Here is a 21860-nt window from a genome sequence, read left to right on the forward strand (position 1 = left end):
GCGGGGAGATGCGATCGCATCTCAGTAGCGTCTGCTCCTGAATAACCCCAACTGCCTGCTCACTGTCCTCCTGTGTATGAGGTGCTTTACTGTTCTGTCTCCATCAGGCTCTCTCTTTCCAACCTCCACAGCTGCCAGTCATACGCCCGCTTCTGCGGCACTCTGGGTGATGTTTCTCTCCTTCAGAACCGGCCCCTCTCTTTAGCAGAGCCGCAGCCACACTCTGACATCATGCAGAGGCAGATCCGAAGATGGAGTCCGGCTATAGGATCCACCTGCTTGGCTACACTGGTCACCTTCCGTCAGCAGCATCGGAACACTGCCTAGGCAGGATGCAAGGAAAAGCTGCGGAACTCTCCTACCACTGCCCTGTCACCGCTCTCTACACATGTCCCCTCACGCTGGAGACCGAGCTGGCAGAACACCTCACTCCTGAGCCCCGAATGTGTCCCACTCTCCCCTTCCACACAGCAATCCTCTCTCTGGGACCTCTACACAGGGGACCGCTCACTTCTTTTCTCTCCTTTAACCACTGAACTGACGATTTGTTTCCCCAAAAACGGCTCCGAAATTGTCGAGTCTTTTTATTAGTGAATTAGGTGAAGAATTTGAATTTAACCTTATCCAAAATGATTTTAGTTAATAAAGATTTTTTTTTTTAAATAATCGGTCGGGAACATCGGTAACATTGCGACCATTGCAACGTTACTTTTTATTATTTATTAATTACCAGTTATTTATATAGCGCACATATATTATGCAGCGCTTTCCAGATAATATTTGGCCATTCACATCAGTCCCTGCCCAAATGTAGCTTACAATCTATGGTCCTCATTCCCAGTTGATCGCTCGCTAGCTGCTTTTAGCAGCAGTGCAAACGCTAGGCCGCCGCCCTCTGGGAGTGTATCTTAGCTTAGCAGAAGTGCGAACGAAAGGATCGCAGAACGGCACCAAAAATTTTTCAAGCAGTTTCTGAGTAGCTGCAGACCTACTCCTACCTTGCGATCACTTCAGTCTATTTAGTTCCTGTTTTGACATCACAAGCACGCCCTGCGTTCATCCAGCCACTCCCCCATTTCCCCAGGCACGCCTGCGTTTTTATCTGACACGCCTGCGTTTTTCAGCACACTCCCGGAAAACGGACAGTTACCTCCCAGAAACACCCACTTCCTGTCAATCACTCAACGATCAGCAGTGCAACTGAAATGCGTCGCTAGACCTTGTGTGAAACTGCATCGGCTTTTGTGACAGTACTTCGCGCGTGCGCAGTGCGCACCATACGCATGCGCAAAAGTGCAGATTTTTTGCCTGATCGCCGCGCTGCGAACAACGCCAGCTAGCGATCAACTTGGAATGAGGGCCTATATTCCCTATATCATATACACGCAGTCACATTCACGCTAAGGTAAATGTTCTTGGGAGCCAATTAACCTACCAGTATATTTTTGGATTGTGGGAGGAAACCGGAGTACCCGGAGGAAACCCACACAAGTACGGGGAGAATATACAAACTCCACACAGTTAGGGCCATGGTGGGAATCGAACCCATGACCTCAGTGCTGTGAGGCAGTAATGATAACCATTACACCATCCGTACTGCCCACTTTTTACCCACAAGACAGCTGCCAGGTACACGGGAGGGGGAAGGGGGGGTGTCTGGGGGTGACTTGGGGGGTTGTTTTACACTTTCCCAGCGGCTGCCATTGTAAGCAGTGATCGGCAGCAGGGCAACACTGAGGGGAGGGTGCAGGGAGGCAGAGAGCAGCAGCGGAGGGAAGTTTCAATTCCCTGCTGCTGCGATTACCATGCAACCAGGTCAGATAAAACACTTGCTGGTGTGGTCACATCTGAGGTGACCATGCCAGTCAAGTGGTTAAGGTTAGGTAATGCTCATTTCAGGCACCTTTCCCTTGGAGAGCATGGCTGTATGTCTCTCTCTATGAGGTACTTCACTGCAGCTTCATTTTCCCACCATCTCTCTGCACATTCCTCAAAACTAGCCCCCCTCCTCAACTGCTTCTAGGCTGCCGGAAACTTCTAGCAGATTCTTGCCCACGCCACCAATTATGTATAAGTACATATATTTTTTACATTTTTGTGAACAATCATATATCATATATTTCATACAATGACACCTACACTGTCCTTATCTATGGTTAATTACCCATTTCTATAACAGTACTAATGCAGATTAGTACACCTAACCCCTATAAAAGTATATTAGGTAATATACTAAGCTGCACCACCCCTATATATCTGTCTGTGGAAGTAGCTGACATCCCTATCAGCACACACAGCGCGCCCTCAGACGACTACAATATGCAAACACCCCACTGACACCCAGTTCAGGCCATCCAGCTGCAAGTAGAGATGTTGGAATGACTCCTAGTTGCTCATAGTTGTATACGCACGGCCACACAGCATTCGCAGGGTTAAAAATCCCAAGAGCCGTCCACAAAATGCCATTTTGCACCCCCCTCTGCTTCAGTGCAGTAGGTGCTAGACAGCCTGTATTGATGAAGTGGCCGGTGCTTAAACGTTGGTAATTCTTGTAAAAGATGCAGCACACACATTCCAGCTGCTAGACTTGGCTTTGTGATATCTGCAGTGGCTTGACGCGTTTCTGTGCTATGTCGCACTTTCTTCAGAGACATATACTGTAAGCTTCTGATGAAAGTGCAACGTAGCACAGAAACGCTGCACCTACTGCTCTTTGTGACATAATAGTGCACCTTTGTACTTTAAAGGCCAGTGCCGCGGAATACAGAAAGCGTTGCAGCTCAGAGTTACCGGCACTAAGAAATGCTCCCTTACACTGCAACTCGCAGCTCTCAAGTACTGTCAGAGGGGCTGGCTGGCAACTTTCAGCCTGAGGGACAGACTCAAGCAAGCGGCCCAGATTTTCATAGGGAACCTGCAGTCAAATGGCCCTGGAACACTTAAATTGCACTGGCCCGGGGGACAAATGGCACCCTGCCTCCCTGCCCAGCCAGCCCCTGCATACAGGTGCAGCCGTCAGTGTCTCAAGCGAGTCGCTGAGACCAGGGAAGACCCACGCCAAGCTAGACATACCCAGAAGATACAACTACTTAATGTCACACTGGAGGATAGGACCCAAGCCTCTCTTTAAACTACAGATGTAGCCATGAGGGGTATTTGTTACTTCTCAGAGAGAGATAAAATTGTGAGAGATAAAGTACCAGCCAATGAGCTTTTGCCTTACATTTTACAGTCTGTGTTTGAAAAATAACAGGAGCGGATTGGTTGTTATTCTTTTTCTCTCACAATTGTATCTCTCTCCGAGCTTTGATCAATACCCCACCATAATATTAATTGTTGCAGATTATATTTAAAATGGAATTTTCCTTTCTCTATTAACTGTAATTGCACAATTAACTGTAATGACATTCATTTACCCCTAAACACTAATGGATAACATACGTAGAACCGGATTCAATTAGCCACAGTAACTTACTGTGCAAGGGAAAGAGTGGTAGCCACAGGCTGCTATGCCTAAGGCTATTCAATTACAGACCCTTTTGCTTGCGCAGTCAATTTGCCGTTAACGTGCAATAACCCATAGGTTCCAGGAAAGTATCTGGAGCTATAGGTTAACGGGTTTGTGCTACCCATGATAAGGGCACTTACCGTGGTTTTATGTCCGAACCTCCCTCAGGTGTGAACAGAAATCTGTGTTCAGTGCAGCCTGTAAGCTTATCGCAGGCTATAATTGAATAGCCCTGGCAGTCCATTTAGCCCGCGGTTAATTACGGCTAGTTGAATCTGGCCCCTAAGCTGAGGCAAAGATCCTCTGTGTTGTACTTTATGAAGCATATAAGCAGTTGTCCATTTTTTGGACCTGTTCCTCTTGTGAAAAAAAGTGGGATATTCCTTTTCTATTACCTCACGGTGAGATCTACTGTAGGTCCCAGTTTCAGATAGTCGAAGGCAGCCTACCGGGGGTCCACTGTTATTTGCTAGACGTGGACAGTAGAGATGAGCGCCGGAAATTTTTCGGGTTTTGTGTTTTGGTTTTGGGTTCGGTTCCGCGGCCGTGTTTTGGGTTCGACCGCGTTTTGGCAAAACCTCACCGAATTTTTTTTGTCGGATTCGGGTGTGTTTTGGATTCGGGTGTTTTTTTCAAAAAACACTAAAAAACAGCTTAAATCATAGAATTTGGGGGTCATTTTGATCCCAAAGTATTATTAACCTCAAAAACCATAATTTACACTCATTTTCAGTCTATTCTGAATACCTCACACCTCACAATATTATTTTTAGTCCTAAAATTTGCACCTAGGTCGCTGGATGACTAAGCTAAGCGACCCTAGTGGCCGACACAAACACCGGGCCCATCTAGGAGTGTCACTGCAGTGTCACGCAGGATGTCCCTTCCAAAAAACCCTCCCCAAACAGCACATGACGCAAAGAAAAAAAGAGGCGCAATGAGGTAGCTGTGTGAGTAAGATAAGCGACCCTAGTGGCCGACACAAACACCGGGCCCATCTAGGAGTGTCACTGCAGTGTCACGCAGGATGTCCCTTCCAAAAAACCCTCCCCAAACAGCACATGACGCAAAGAAAAAAAGAGGCGCAATGAGGTAGCTGTGTGAGTAAGATAAGCGACCCTAGTGGCCGACACAAACACCGGGCCCATCTAGGAGTGGCACTGCAGTGTCACGCAGGATGTCCCTTCCAAAAAACCCTCCCCAAACAGCACATGACGCAAAGAAAAAAAGAGGCGCAATGAGGTAGCTGTGTGAGTAAGATAAGCGACCCTAGTGGCCGACACAAACACCGGGCCCATCTAGGAGTGGCACTGCAGTGTCACGCAGGATGTCCCTTCCAAAAAACCCTCCCCAAACAGCACATGACGCAAAGAAAAAAAGAGGCGCAATGAGGTAGCTGTGTGAGTAAGATAAGCGACCCTAGTGGCCGACACAAACACCGGGCCCATCTAGGAGTGGCACTGCAGTGTCACGCAGGATGTCCCTTCCAAAAAACCCTCCCCAAACAGCACATGACGCAAAGAAAAAAAGAGGCGCAATGAGGTAGCTGTGTGAGTAAGATAAGCGACCCTAGTGGCCGACACAAACACCGGGCCCATCTAGGAGTGGCACTGCAGTGTCACGCAGGATGTCCCTTCCAAAAAACCCTCCCCAAACAGCACATGACGCAAAGAAAAAAAGAGGCGCAATGAGGTAGCTGTGTGAGTAAGATAAGCGACCCTAGTGGCCGACACAAACACCGGGCCCATCTAGGAGTGGCACTGCAGTGTCACGCAGGATGTCCCTTCCAAAAAACCCTCCCCAAACAGCACATGACGCAAAGAAAAAAAGAGGCGCAATGAGGTAGCTGTGTGAGTAAGATAAGCGACCCTAGTGGCCGACACAAACACCGGGCCCATCTAGGAGTGGCACTGCAGTGTCACGCAGGATGTCCCTTCCAAAAAACCCTCCCCAAACAGCACATGACGCAAAGAAAAATTAAAGAAAAAAGAGGTGCAAGATGGAATTGTCCTTGGGCCCTCCCACCCACCCTTATGTTGTATAAACAGGACATGCACACTTTAACCAACCCATCATTTCAGTGACAGGGTCTGCCACACGACTGTGACTGAAATGACGGGTTGGTTTGGACCCCCACCAAAAAAGAAGCAATTAATCTCTCCTTGCACAAACTGGCTCTACAGAGGCAAGATGTCCACCTCATCATCATCCTCCGATATATCACCGTGTACATCCCCCTCCTCACAGATTATCAATTCGTCCCCACTGGAATCCACCATCTCAGCTCCCTGTGTACTTTGTGGAGGCAATTGCTGCTGGTCAATGTCTCCACGGAGGAATTGATTATAATTAATTTTAATGAACATCATCTTCTCCACATTTTCTGGATGTAACCTCGTACGCCGATTGCTGACAAGGTGAGCGGCGGCACTAAACACTCTTTCGGAGTACACACTTGTGGGAGGGCAACTTAGGTAGAATAAAGCCAGTTTGTGCAAGAGCCTCCAAATTGCCTCTTTTTCCTGCCAGTATAAGTACGGACTGTGTGACGTGCCTACTTGGATGCGGTCACTCATATAATCCTCCACCATTCTTTCAATGGTGAGAGAATCATATGCAGTGACAGTAGACGACATGTCCGTAATCGTTGTCAGGTCCTTCAGTCCGGACCAGATGTCAGCATCAGCAGTCGCTCCAGACTGCCCTGCATCACCGCCAGCGGGTGGGCTCGGAATTCTGAGCCTTTTCCTCGCACCCCCAGTTGCGGGAGAATGTGAAGGAGGAGATGTTGACAGGTCGTGTTCCGCTTGACTTGACAATTTTCTCACCAGCAGGTCTTTCAACCCCAGCAGACTTGTGTCTGCCGGAAAGAGAGATCCAAGGTAGGCTTTAAATCTAGGATCGAGCACGGTGGCCAAAATGTAGTGCTCTGATTTCAACAGATTGACCACCCGTGAATCCTTGTTAAGCGAATTAAGGGCTCCATCCACAAGTCCCACATGCCTAGCGGAATCGCTCCGTGTTAGCTCCTCCTTCAATGTCTCCAGCTTCTTCTGCAAAAGCCTGATGAGGGGAATGACCTGACTCAGGCTGGCAGTGTCTGAACTGACTTCACGTGTGGCAAGTTCAAAGGGCATCAGAACCTTGCACAACGTTGAAATCATTCTCCACTGCACTTGAGACAGGTGCATTCCACCTCCTATATCGTGCTCAATTGTATAGGCTTGAATGGCCTTTTGCTGCTCCTCCAACCTCTGAAGCATATAGAGGGTTGAATTCCACCTCGTTACCACTTCTTGCTTCAGATGATGGCAGGGCAGGTTCAGGCGTTTTTGGTGGTGCTCCAGTCTTCTGTACGTGGTGCCTGTACGCCGAAAGTGTCCCGCAATTCTTCTGGCAACCGACAGCATCTCTTGCACGCCCCTGTCGTTTTTAAAAAAAATTCTGCACCACCAAATTCAAGGTATGTGCAAAACATGGGACGTGCTGGAATTTGCCCAGATTTAATGCACACACAATATTGCTGGCGTTGTCCGATGCCACAAATCCACAGGAGAGTCCAATTGGGGTAAGCCATTCCGCGATGATCTTCCTCAGTTGCCGTAAGAGGTTTTCAGCTGTGTGCGTATTCTGGAAACCGGTGATACAAAGCGTAGCCTGCCTAGGAAAGAGTTGTCGTTTGCGAGATGCTGCTACTGGTGCCGCCGCTGCTGTTCTTGCGGCGGGAGTCCATACATCTACCCAGTGGGCTGTCACAGTCATATAGTCCTGACCCTGCCCTGCTCCACTTGTCCACATGTCCGTGGTTAAGTGGACATTGGGTACAGCTGCATTTTTTAGGACACTGGTGACTCTTTTTCTGAGGTCTGTGTACATTTTCGGTATCGCCTGCCTAGAGAAATGGAACCTAAATGGTATTTGGTACCGGGGACACAGTACCTCCAACAAGTCTCTAGTTGGCTCTGCAGTAATGATGGATACTGGAACCACGTTTCTCACCACCCAGGATGCCAAGGCCTCAGTTATCCGCTTTGCAGCAGGATGACTGCTGTGATATTTCATCTTCCTCGCAAAGGACTGTTGGACAGTCAATTGCTTACTGGAAGTAGTACAAGTGGTCTTCCGACTTCCCCTCTGGGATGACCATCGACTCCCAGCAGCAACAACAGCAGCGCCAGCAGCAGTAGGCGTTACACGCAAGGATGCATCGGAGGAATCCCAGGCAGGAGAGGACTCGTCAGAATTGCCAGTGACATGGCCTGCAGGACTATTGGCATTCCTGGGGAAGGAGGAAATTGACACTGAGGGAGTTGGTGGTGGGGTGGTTTGCGTGAGCTTGGTTACAAGAGGAAGGGATTTACTGGTCAGTGGACTGCTTCCGCTGTCACCCAAAGTTTTTGAACTTGTCACTGACTTATTATGAATGCGCTGCAGGTGACGTATAAGGGAGGATGTTCCGAGGTGGTTAACGTCCTTACCCCTACTTATTACAGCTTGACAAAGGCAACACAAGGCTTGACAAATGTTGTCCGCATTTCTGTTGAAATACTTCCACACCGAAGAGCTGATTTTTTTGGTATTTTCACCAGGCATGTCAACGGCCCTATTCCTCCCACGGACAACAGGTGTCTCCCCGGGTGCCTGACTTAAACAAACCACCTCACCATCAGAATCCTCCTTGTCAATTTCCTCCCCAGCGCCAGCAACACCCATATCCTCCTCATCCTGGTGTACTTCAACACTGACATTTTCAATCTGACTATCAGGAACTGGACTGCGGGTGCTCCTTCCAGCACTTGCAGGGGGCGTGCAAATGGTGGAAGGCGCATGCTCTTCACGTCCAGTGTTGGCAAGGTCAGGCATCGCAACCGACACAATTGGACTCTCCTTGTGGATTTGGGATTTCGAAGAACGCACAGTTCTTTGCGGTGCTTTTGCCAGCTTGAGTCTTTTCAGTTTTCTAGCGAGAGGCTGAGTGCTTCCATCCTCCTGTGAAGCTGAACCACTAGCCATGAACATAGGCCAGGGCCTCAGCCGTTCCTTGCCACTCCGTGTGGTAAATGGCATATTGGCAAGTTTACGCTTCTCCTCCGACAATTTTATTTTTGGTTTTGGAGTCCTTTTTTTACTGATATTTGGTGTTTTGGATTTGACATGCTCTGTACTATGCCATTGGGCATCGGCCTTGGCAGACGACGTTGCTGGCATTTCATCGTCTCGGCCATGACTAGTGGCAGCAGCTTCAGCACGAGGTGGAAGTGGATCTTGATCTTTCCCTAATTTTGGAACCTCAACATTTTTGTTCTCCATATTTTAATAGGCACAACTAAAAGGCACCTCAGGTAAACAATGGAGATGGATGGATACTAGTATACTTATGGATGGACTGCCGAGTGCCGACACAGAGGTAGCTACAGCCGTGGACTACCGTACTGTGGCCCTCATTCCGAGTCGTTCGCTCGGTAATTTTCATTGCATCGCAGTGAAATTCCGCTTAGTACGCATGCGCAATATTCGCACTGCGACTGCGCCAAGTAATTTAACAATGAAGATAGTATTTTTACTCACGGCTTTTTCTTCGCTCCGGCGATCGTAGTGTGATTGACAGGAAATGGGTGTTACTGGGCGGAAACACGGCGTTTTATGGGCGTGTGGATAAAAACGCTACCGTTTCCGGAAAAAACGCAGGAGTGGCCGGAGAAACGGGGGAGTGTCTGGGCGAACGCTGGGTGTGTTTGTGACGTCAAACCAGGAACGACAAGCACTGAACTGATCGCAGATGCCGAGTAAGTCTGAAGCTACTCTGAAACTGCTAAGTAGTTTGTAATCGCAATATTGCGATTACATCGTTCGCAATTTTAAGAAGCTAAGATTCACTCCCAGTAGGCGGCGGCTTAGCGTGTGTAACTCTACTAAAATCGCCTTGCGAGCGATCAACTCGGAATGAGGGCCTGTGTCTGCTGCTAATATAGACTGGATGATAATGAGATGAAATCAATATATATATATGTATGTATATATAATATCACTAGTACTGCAGCCGGACAGGTAGATAATATATTTATTAGGTAATGATGACTGATGACGGACCTGCTGGACACTGTCAGCTCAGCAGCACCGCAGACTGCTACAGTAAGCTACTATACTATAGTAGTATGTACAAAGAAGAAAGAAAAAAAAAAAACCACGGGTAGGTGGTATACAATTAAGGATGGACTGCCGAGTGCCGACACAGAGGTAGCTACAGCCGTGGACTAACGTACTGTGTCTGCTGCTAATATAGACTGGATGATTGATAATGAGATGAAATCAATATATATATGTATGTATATATAATATCACTAGTACTGCAGCCGGACAGGTAGATAATATATTTATTAGGTAATGATGACTGATGACGGACCTGCTGGACACTGTCAGCTCAGCAGCACCGCAGACTGCTACAGTAAGCTACTATACTATAGTAGTATGTACAAAGAAGAAAAAAAAAAAAAACCACGGGTAGGTGGTATACAATTATGGATGGACTGCCGAGTGCCGACACAGAGGTAGCTACAGCCGTGGACTAACGTACTGTGTCTGCTGCTAATATAGAGTCTAGACTGGATGATAAATTATTGATAATGAGATGAAATCAATATAATATCACTAGTACTGCAGCCGGACAGGTACTATATATATTTATTATGTAATGACTGATGACGGACCTGCTGGACACTGTCAGGTCAGCACAGCACCGCAGACTGCTACAGTAAGCTACTATAGTAGTATGTATAAAGAAGAATGAAAAAAAAAAAACCACGGGTAGGTGGTATACAATATTATATATATATATATATATATATATTATATACAATTATATATATATATATATATATATTAAACTGGTGGTGATTGATTATTAAACTGGTGGTCACTTCAGGAGAGGTCACGTTGCAACTTGCAACTAGTACTCCGAGGCCTAAGCAGACAATCACAAAATATATTATTATACTGGTGGTCAGTGTGGTCACAACAATGGCAGTGTGGCACTGACTCTGGCAGCAAAAGTGTGCACTGTACGTTATATGTACTCCTGAGTCCTGCTCTCAGACTCTAACTGCTCCCCACTGTCAGTGTCTCCCCCACAAGTCAGATAATACACTTACAGTCACACTATCTAATCTATAAATAAAATATCACTTCAGCAAGTAGTATTATAGTAGTATACAGTAGTACTCCTCCTAATAATGCTCCCCGAAAATACTGTGTCTCTCTCTTCTCTAAACGGAGAGGACGCCAGCCACGTCCTCTCCCTATGACTTTCAATGCACGTGTGAAAATGGCGGCGACGCGCGGCTCCTTATATAGAATCCGAGTCTCGCGATAGAATCCGAGCCTCGCGAGAATCCGACAGCGTGATGATGACGTTCGGGCGCGCTCGGGTTAGCCGAGCAAGGCGGGAAGATCCGAGCCTGCTCGGACCCGTGTAAAAAACCTGAAGTTCGGGCGGGTTCGGATTCAGAGGAACCGAACCCGCTCATCTCTAGTGGACAGCCCCTTTAATGCTTACACTCCACAGATCTGTATCGTACTATGGTAAACCTATGTCCAGAATTGTTTTTACAGTTCAGGCACTGAAAGGGGGGGGTTTGGGTCTGTAATACCGCTTCCACATCGCAATGCTAGGTCCCACCCGGGATTTGGAAACGGGTCCTACCTGGGTGGGACCCCGGCATTGGACCCTTATACACTGCCATCCCGACCTGGCAATATGCCAGGTCGGTTTGCCATCTGGGGGCGGGGGACAGAGCCGGCATCGGGGGCATGTGCGGTAGCGGCGCTGGGCAATGACATCATCTCCGCGCCACCTCTGCCTGTGCAGTGAACGGGTCCCAGGTCGCATTGACCCGGCAACCCGTTAACACTGCACCTGACCCGGTATTTAACCACGGAATAACACTGCTTTATTCCCGGGATGAATTACTGGGTCAGGCGACCCGGGAATTCGTCCATGGCCTGTTTCACACCGCACAGCGACCCGTGTCGACCCGGCAATACCAGGTTATTTTTGCGGCGTGAAAGGGGTATATGTGCATACCTCCCAACTTTAAATTCTGGGGCGGCAGGACATCTCTGCGCGGCTTAGCAGCGGCTGCCCAAAAGGGGGTGCGGCCTCCATAAAAGGGGGCAAGGCTACACCCCAACCGACTACCACGCCTCCCATTATCGTGACAGTGGGGGCATGGCAAGTGCCCTGTGAGCTGCTGGCTCCCAGGAGGGATTCACCACATTTGCTTCACCATGAGCTGTCACACTCCAGTGATGAATGTCCCCTGAGGCATGTGGCTTATAGCTACAACTAGTTGAGGAGCTGTGCCTGGAGTAGAAGGACTCTTACTATGCCAGATGTTGGGAGTAAAAGACTCAAATACCAGATACGCCTTGCAGCTTGGAGATGTTCCTGCTGTATTTCTTGTCTCCTCAGTTAGCAAGGGGACTAACATGTGGCCTATACCACAGCAGGCGAGAAGCTGGTGGATCAGTCTGCTCTGAGTTATGAATCTGTCTCTAAATTAAGTTCAGATCCTGCAGCCTATGAAACTCATGAAAGTGTTACAATCAGTCACACAACCCAGAAGAAATCACAGAATCCCGTATTATATAGAGAAATTAAGTGAAATAAATGTTTTCTAGAAAGTGTGAAGATGTGTATCAGAGATGTTAGTTCCACAATACCAGCTGCAGATATCAGTGCACCATTAGCACTGACAACTGTAATGTATGAGGATCCAACGCGACACCATCTACAGATGACAGGACTCATAGCTATAACAGGAGTATCTGCTGCAATACCGGCTATGGGTGACAGGTGGCAGTGCCCCACCATCACGGACATCTGTAACATGAAAATTCACACAAGTGACAGGCAGTGGCAGCAGAGAGGAGGCTGCAGCATAGGTGATTGAGGACACACTGACAGCTGCTCGCCTCCCCTTGTGGGTCCTATGCAGTCTGGGACACTGTGTTCTCTAGGCCTAGAGGTCTGCAAGAACAGGTAAGCAGTCTGGGGGTACTTAGTGTATCTACAATGCAGACTGTGATTGCCCAGATGTGGTGGGACTACAATTCCCAGCACATCTTGTTCTAGTCAGATGGATGTGCAGGGACTTGTAGTGCCATCACAGGTGGAGAGGCCCTGACAAGCCAAGTACACTAACATATCATGGTTTGGTAAGTTTATAGAAATTATATATATATATATATATATATATATATATATATATCCAACGTAGAACCTCCGGCACTCCACAAGTGGCAAATAAAAACCTTGCTCCTGTGCCTTCCTCCCTGGGGACTAACCCACAATACTGATAGAAACAAAAATGAGGCGGCACTTGGAGACTGACGTAGATGGTGAAAAGTTGTATTAAACAGACAGGTTAACGTTTCGGGGACGTGCTCCCCTTCCTCAGAACCTAGAGGTCTGCAAGAACAGGTAAGCAGTCTGGGGGTACTTAGTGTATCTACAATGCAGACTGTGATTGCCCAGATGTGGTGGGACTACAATTCCCAGCACATCTTGTTCTAGTCAGATGGATGTGCAGGGACTTGTAGTGCCATCACAGGTGGAGAGGCCCTGACAAGCCAAGTACACTAACATATCATGGTTTGGTAAGTTTATAGAAATTATATATATATACATATATACTAGGTGATTCATCGCGCCCTACGGGCGCTCTTCACACCGTCGGAAGGGGCTGCGCCCCTGTAACCCGAGTATCGTGCAAATGTATTCTTGGCTCAAACCCATGGCAGAGATCTGCTTTGCACCCGTGCGATGCAGTGTGTTAGGGAGAAGCTACGGACATGTTGGATGGTAGGGATAGTCTACGGAAAGGGAGGGCTGTGAGGAGTAGAGAGAGGCAGGGCAGTAGAGATGTTATACCTAAACTGTGCGTGTTAGTGAGAAGATAGATAAATGCATTTGGGTAAGGAGGAAACTTGGGGGTCATTCCAACTTGATCGCAAGCTGTTGGTTTTCACAGCACAGCGATTAGGTCACTACTGCGTATGCACCGCAATGCGCAGGCGCGTCGTATGGGTTGAAAGTGGATCGGTGCTGGGCGATGGATTTAACGAAGAATCCATTCGCACAGCTGATCGCAAGAAGATTGACAGGAAGAAGGCGTTGGTGGGTGTCAACTGACAATTTTGAAGGAGTGGTTGGAAAAACGCAGGTGTGTCCAAGCGTTTGCATGGCGGGTGTCAATTCCAGGACCGGACAGGCTGAAATGATCGCAGCGGCTGAGTAAGTTCAGACCTGCTCAGATACTGCACAAACTATTTTTGTAGAGCTCGGCTGCACAGGCATACGCACACTTGCAAAGCTAGAAGACACTCCCCAGTGGCCGGCGACTATGCGTTTGCATGGCTGCAAAAAGTAGCTAGCAAGCGATCAACTTGGAATGACCCCCTTAGTGCGCTAATAATAAAAGTAACATACGCACGGCGGGAGATAGGAGCTACAGACACGCAGGGCAGTCAAAAATGGTGTCCAGGTGAGAAAACATACAAAGACGTAGGATGGAAGAAAGGGAATGTGGATGGTGGAGGGGTTCCAGAGGTGGTGCGGGTGGGGAAGGTGCGGGTGTGCCGTGGGTGGTGTTGGGGGTCCGGTGGTGCGGCGGGCCGGTGAGGGGCTGGGGTTATATGGGTGGAGGAGGGTCAGGAGTGGGGGTGCGGTGGATGGTGGAGGGGTTCCAGAGGTGTTGCGGGTGTGGTAGGGGCGGGTGTGCTGCGGGAGGTGTTGGGGGTCCGGTGGTGATGCAGGCCGGTGAGGGTCTGGGGTTACGTGGGTGGGGGAGGGACGGGGGTCCGGTGGATGGTGGATGGGTTCCAGAGGTGCTGCGGGTGGTATCGGGGCGGGTGTGTGTGTGCTGTGGGTGGGATGGAGGTAGGTATAGTATATTTGTTATACATAGGCAGAATACAGTAGTGCATATACAGTTTGAGATAGTGGGGAGGTGGGTTACCCAGAATGTGACGGGTTATGCAGCTCTGCAGCCACTCTAGCCTCTGGATCTATGCGCTGGGTGTCCCCCTTGTCCTCAGGCTCCATCCGCCTGCTACTGCTGCTGGCCCCGCTCCGGTGTCCGCACATAGTGGCTGGGTATGTATTTGCTGCTGTAGGTCAGGACGAGTAGGCAGAGGTTGTGCCTGATACCGCTCTGGAGCACGCAGGGGCAGAGGAGCAGTTTGGTGTGCGTGCTCCAGAGCATCCCCAGCTCCCTCCATATAGCGGGGACGGGGGGGATGAGTCCGGGTAGCGGGAGGGGCGCAGTATGAGGGGACGGCGTGGCATCCCAGTGTCCGGCAGCGGCGCCATGCGTGAGAGCCAGCAGGAGTGAAGCATAGCACTGCTAGCAACTAGCCGCAGCGGCCAATGACAGCGCGGGCTTCCGCCATCTGTCCAATGGCTGGCGTCGGAGGGCGGGACGTGGACGGAGCCTTAACCTGGTGCAGCTGCTGATGTCTCCGCACACAATCCAGCGGTCTGTACTGGTCTCAATAATTACTTCCTGCGGTACTTTTATCATCAGTAACTCTATATAGCCTATTCGCCTATGTATTCTCCTATTCTCCTATATCTCTCCTATATATTAGGGCAGATCTGTGACTTGACTCCGCCCAGCGATGACTCCGCCCAGCGTTAGCAAATGAGTCACAAAGTCACAGATGTGGGTTAATATATAGGAGATATATATATATATATATATATAATATATATGTATTTACTTTAGCAGTGTAGATAGATTATATATATATATATATATATATATATATATAATCTATCATACATACATATATATATATACACTGCTCAAAAAAATAAAGGGAACACTTAAACAACACAATGTAACTCCAAGTCAATCACACTTCTGTGAAATCTAACTGTCCACTTAGGAAGCAACACTGATTGACAATCAATTTCACATGCTGTTGTGCAAATGGAATAGACAACAGGTGGAAATTATAGGCAATTAGCAAGACACCCCCAATAAAGGAGTTGTTCTGCAGGTGGTGACCACAGACCACTTCTCAGATCCTATGCTTTCTGGCTGATGTTTTGGTCACTTTTGAAAGCTGGTGGTGCTTTCACTCTAGTGGTAGCATGAGACAAAGTCTACAACCCACACAAGTGGCTCAGGTAGTGCCGCTCATCCAGGATGGCACATCAATGCGAGCTGTGGCAAGAAGGTTTGCTGTGTCTGTCAGCGTAGTGTCCAGAGCATGGAGGCGCTACCAGGAGACAGGCCAGTACCTCAGGAGACGTGGAGGAGGCCGTAGGAGGGCAACAACCCAGCAGCAGGACCGCTACCTCCGCCTTTGTGCAAGGAGGAACAGGAGGAGAACTGCCAGAGCCCTGCAAAATGACCTTCAGCAAGCCACAAATGTGCATGTGTCTACTCATCGATCAGAAACAGACTCCATGAGGGTGGTATGAGGGCCCGACGTCCACAGGTCGGGGTTGTGCTTACAGCCCAACACCGTGCAGGACGTTTGGCATTTGCCAGAGAACACCAAGATTGGCAAATTCGCCACTGGCGCCCTGTGCTCTTCACAGATGAAAGCAGGTTCTCACTGAGCACATGTGACAGACGTAACAGAGTCTGGAGACGCCAAGGAGAACGTTCTGCTGCCTGCAACATCCTCCAGCATGACCGGTTTGGCAGTGGGTCAGTAGTGGTGTGGGGTGGCATTTCTTTGGGGGGCCGCACAGCCCTCCATGTGCTCGCCAAAGGTAGCCTGACTGCCATTAGGTACCAAGATGAGATCCTCAGACCCCTTGTGAGACCATATGCTGGTGCGGTTGGCCCTGGGTTCCTCCTAATGCAAGACAATGCTAGACCTCAAGTGGCTGGAGTGTGTCAGCAGTTCCTGCAAGACGAAGGCATTGATGCTATGGACTGGCCCGCCCGTTCCCCAGACCTGAATCCAATTGAGCACATCTGGGACATCATGTCTCGCTCCATCCACCAACGCCACATTGCACCACAGACTGTCCAGGAGTTGGCGGATGCTTTAGTCCAGGTCTGGGAGGAGATCCCTCAGAAGACCATCCGCCACCTCATCAGGAGCATGCCCAGGCAATGTAGGGAGGTCATAGAGGCACATGGAGGCCACACACACTACTGAGCCTCATTTTGACTTGTTTTAAGGACATTACATCAAAGTTGGATCAGCCTGTAGTGTGTTTTTCCACTTTAATTTTGATGGTGACTACAAATCCAGACCTCCATGGGTTAATAAATTTGATTTCCATTGATAATTTTTGTGTGATTTTGTTGTCAGTACATTTAACTATGTAAAGAACAATATATATATATATATATATATATAAACAGAAGAAAAGGCGGCACTCACAGTCTTGCAATGTGTGCTGAAGAAACACCCGTCCAGGGGTGCTATTTTAATGTGGGTAACGTTTCGGGGACATATCCCCTTCCTCGGACAGTGATACAGTGAAACAATACAGATATATATACACAAACAAACTGGCGCCACTTACCCCCCTTCATGACTCCCAGCTGCGTACACCGCGGTATTCCCGAACCTTCCCCATCTCGCACTTCCGGTTTTGGCTACACAGCCGGCCAGGACGTGACGTGCATAGGCTGGTCGGTTGCCATGGCAACGCGCTGTTAGCTGTCACATAAAAACAAAATAACAACATTGATTGTACAATGAATCTGTGAACAAAACATATAAGTTATATGAGTGTGCAATACACATTGCTAAAAACAAATCTGTGACACAAATCCAAAACGACATGCATACATAGAGTATGCTGAGTGAAAACTATGAACTAAAGTGCATATATATATTCCTCCTAGTTCCACTTTTTTCCTGTGCAGGATGAAATGCATCAGTGAGCTGCTTCCGTGCATCCCTGAGATCTGGGAGTTCCGGCTGCTACTGCATTTGGTTACCTCGATGTGGCAGGAGGAGGAAACGATGCTTACACCAACTTACCTGGCTTCCAGTATCTTTTGTGTGAGATACACAACTATTTTATTGTGAGTTTATTACTTAGTTGTAATAAATCAATAAAGTTTGAAATTATGTGGTCGATACTTTTCAGATAAGTATCATTTGATTTTATCTCTGGTATGAGGGGTAGACAGCACAATGCTGGACACACAGATGGGGAGGGGGCAGACAGCACAGCGCAGGACACACAGATTTTGCGGAATTGGACAGCACAGTGCAGGACACGCAGATAGGAGACGCTGACAGCACAATGCAGAACACATATGGGACAGACAGCACAGTGCAGAACACATATGGGGCAGACAGCACAATGCAGGGCATACAGATGGAGAGGGGGATAGGCTTCATGATGCAGGACATACAGATGGGGAGGGGGCGGATGGCACAATACAAGCCATATAGATTGGGAGGGATTGCACAGCACAATACAGAACATACAGGTGGGCACAGTACAGGACATACAGGTGGGGAGACAGCACAACACAAGATATGCAGATGAGGGGACAGCACAATGCAGGACATACAGGTGGGGGGACAGAACAATATAGGACATACAGATGGGGAGACAGTACAATGCAGGATATACAGATTGGGGGGGGACAGCACAATGCAGGACATACAGGTGGGGGGGGGGACAGCACAATAGCACAATATAGGACATACAAATGGGGAGACAGCACAATGCAGGCTATACAGATGAGGGGGACAGCACAATGCAGGACATACAGATGAGGGGGACAGCACAATGCAGGACATACAGATGGGGGGACAGCACAATACAGAACATACAGGTGGGGGCAGACAGCACAATGCAGGACATACATGTGGGGGGGGACAGCACAATAGCACAATATAGGACATACAAATGGGGAGACAGCACAATGCAGGATATACAGATGGGGGGGACAGCACAATGCAGGACATACAGATGGGGGGACAGCACAATACAGAACATACAGGTGGGGGCAGACAGCACAATGCAGGACATACATGTGGGGGGGGACAGCACAATAGCACAATATAGGACATACAAATGGGGAGACAGCACAATGCAGGATATACAGATGGGGGGACAGCACAATGCAGGACATACAGATGGGGGGACAGCACAATACAGAACATACAGGTGGGGGCAGACAGCACAATGCGGGACATACAGATGGGGAGACAGCACAATGCAGGACATACAGATGGGGGGACAGCACAATGCAGGACATACAGATGGGGAGACCGCACAATGCAGGATATACAGATGGGGAGACAGCACAATGCAGGACATACAGATGGGGAGACAGCACAATGCAGGACATACAGATGGGGAGACAGCACAATGCAGGATATACAAGTGGGGAGACAGCACAATGCAGGACATACAGATGGGGGGACAGCACAATGCAGGACATACAGATGGGGAGACATCACAATGCAGGATATACAGATGGGGAGACAGCACAATGCAGGATATACAGATGGTGGGACAGCACAATGCAGGACATACAGATGGTGGGACAGCACAATGCAGGATATACAGATGGGGAGACAGCACAATGCAGGATATACAGATGGTGGGACAGCACAATGCAGGACATACAGATGGGGAGACAGCACAATGCAGGACATACAGATGGGGGGACAGAACAATGCAGGATATACAGATGGGGGGACAGCACAATGCAGGACATACAGGTGGGGGCAGACAGTACAGGACATACAGGTGGGAACTGACAGCACAATGCAGGATATACAGATGGGGGGACAGAACAATGCAGGATATACAGATGGGGGGACAGCACAATGCAGGACATACAGGTGGGGGCAGACAGCACAGTACAGGACATACAGGTGGGAACTGACAGCACAATGCAGGATATACAGATGGAGGGACAGCACAATGCAGGACATACAGATGGGGAGACAGCACAATGCAGGATATACAGATGGTGGGACAGCACAATGCAGGATATACAGATGGGGGGACAGAACAATGCAGGATATACAGATGGGGGGACAGCACAATGCAGGACATACAGGTGGGGGCAGACAGCACAGTACAGGACATACAGGTGGGAACTGACAGCACAATGCAGGATATACAGATGGAGGGACAGCACAATGCAGGACATACAGATGGGGGGCAGCACAATGCAGGATATACAGATGGGGAGGGGCATAGACTACACAATGCAGGACATACAGATGTGGAGGGTGATAGACAGCACAATGCAGGACATACAGATGGGGAGGGGCATAGACTACACAATGCAGGACATACAGATGGGGAGGGGCGGACAGCACAATGCAGGACATAGAGGATGGGAGCAATCAGACAGCACAATGCAGAACATACTGTATAGATAGGGGACATGGATAGCACAATACAGAACATACATATGGAGAGGATCAGTATGTGATCCTGGCGCACGGGATCCTGGCATTCGAAATACCGACGACGGGATTAAAATACAGACAAGGGTGACTAAGAGATGTTCTCCCCTCTCCACCCACTCTAACCCTCCCTACCCGCAGCCTAACCCTAACCTCCCCCTTAGTGCCTAACCCTAACCCCCCCCAGAGGTGCCTAAACCTAACCCCCGACCCCGCTGCCTAAACCTAACCCTCCCCCCACAGCCTAACCATAAACCTCCGAGGGGGGTGCCTAACCCTAACCCCCCCCCTCACAGCATCCTAACCCTAACCCCCCGGGATGCTGGCTAACCCTAACCCCCCCCCAACGCTGCCTAAATCTAAACTCCCCCGCGGCTTACCTGTCCTGTGCCGCGGTGTGTCATCATTCAGGATCCCGGCTGTCAGGACTCCGGCGCCGGGATGGTGCACCCATTCTGGATGCCAGTGTTGGCATTCAGAATAGTGTCGGGATTCCGACTGCCGGGATACTGACTGCTTCCCATATGAGATGGACAGCACAATGCAGGACATACAGATGTGGAGGGTGATAGACAGCACAATGCAGGACATACAGATGTGGAGGGTGATAGACAGCACAATGCAGGACATACAGATGGGGAGGGTGATAGCACAATGCAGGACATACAGATGTGGAGGGTGATAGACTGCACAATGCAGGATATACAGATGTGGAGGGTGATAGACAGCACAATGCAGGACATACAGATGTGGAGGGTGATAGACTGCACAATGCAGGACATACAGATGGGGAGGGTGATAGATTGCACAATGCAGGACATACAGATGTGGAGGGGGATAGACTGCACAATGCAGGATATACAGATGGGGAGGGTGATAGAGAGCACAATGCAGGATATACAGATGGGGAGGGTGATAGACAGCACAATACAGGACATACAGATGTGGCGGGTGATAGAGAGCACAATGCAGGACATACAGATGTGGAGGGTGATAGACAGCACAATGCAGGACATACAGATGTGGAGGGTGATAGACAGCACAATGCAGGACATACAGATGTGGAGGGTGATAGACAGCACAATGCAGGACATACAGATGTGGAGGGTGATAGACAGCACAATGCAGGACATACAGATGTGGAGGGTGATAGACAGCACAATGCAGGACATACAGATGTGGAGGGTGATAGACAGCACAATGCAGGACATACAGATGTGGAGGGTGATAGACAGCACAATGCAGGACATACAGATGTGGAGGGTGATAGACAGCACAGTGCAGGACATACAGATGGGGAGGGTGATAGAGAGCACAATGCAGGACATACAGATGGGAAGGGTGATAGACAGCACAATGCAGGACATACAGATGTGGAGGGTGATAGACAGCACAATGCAGGACATACAGATGTGGAGGGTGATAGACAGCACAGTGCAGGACATACAGATGGGGAGGGTGATAGAGAGCACAATGCAGGATATACAGATGTGGAGGGTGATAGAGAGCACAATGCAGGACATACAGATGGGGAGGGTGATAGAGAGCACAATGCAGGATATACAGATGGGGAGGGTGATAGACTGCACAATGCAGGACATACACATATGGAGGGTGATAGACAGCACAATGCAGGACATACAGATGTGGAGGGTGATAGACAGCACAATGCAGGACATACAGATGTGGAGGGTGATAGACAGCACAATGCAGGACATACAGATGTGGAGGGTGATAGACAGCACAATGCAGGACATACAGATGTGGAGGGTGATAGACAGCACAGTGCAGGACATACAGATGGGGAGGGTGATAGAGAGCACAATGCAGGACATACAGATGTGGAGGGTGATAGACAGCACAATGCAGGACATACAGATGTGGAGGGTGATAGACAGCACAGTGCAGGACATACAGATGGGGAGGGTGATAG

The 21860-nt window shown here is 49.0% G+C and overlaps 2 protein-coding genes across 4 annotated transcripts in view; one reads left to right on the forward strand and one right to left on the reverse strand.

Moving 5' to 3' along the window:
- The window catches only part of LTBR (lymphotoxin beta receptor), a 218580-nt gene extending 201402 nt beyond the window's left edge, over positions 1–17178 (reverse strand). The window contains exon 1 of the mRNA XM_063962419.1: positions 17061–17178. The gene's annotated coding sequence lies outside the window, so the exon portion shown is untranslated. The remainder of the gene's footprint in view (positions 1–17060) is intronic.
- Positions 12468–21860, forward strand: part of SCNN1A (sodium channel epithelial 1 subunit alpha) — a 147048-nt gene continuing 137655 nt past the window's right edge. Inside the window, exons 1-2 of one of the 3 annotated variants that reach the window (XM_063962412.1) lie at positions 12468–12545; positions 17407–17568. In XM_063962412.1, the coding sequence (XP_063818482.1) occupies positions 12496–12545; positions 17407–17568 (212 nt within the window). In that variant the 5' untranslated portion in view covers positions 12468–12495. Of the gene's footprint in view, positions 12546–17385; positions 17569–21860 lie in introns of all 3 variants that reach the window. The other 2 variants (XM_063962411.1, XM_063962413.1) reach the window with 2 other exon arrangements.

The sequence above is a fragment of the Pseudophryne corroboree genome, chromosome 3 (genome assembly GCF_028390025.1).
Source record: "Pseudophryne corroboree isolate aPseCor3 chromosome 3, aPseCor3.hap2, whole genome shotgun sequence".
NCBI lineage: Eukaryota > Metazoa > Chordata > Amphibia > Anura > Myobatrachidae > Pseudophryne > Pseudophryne corroboree.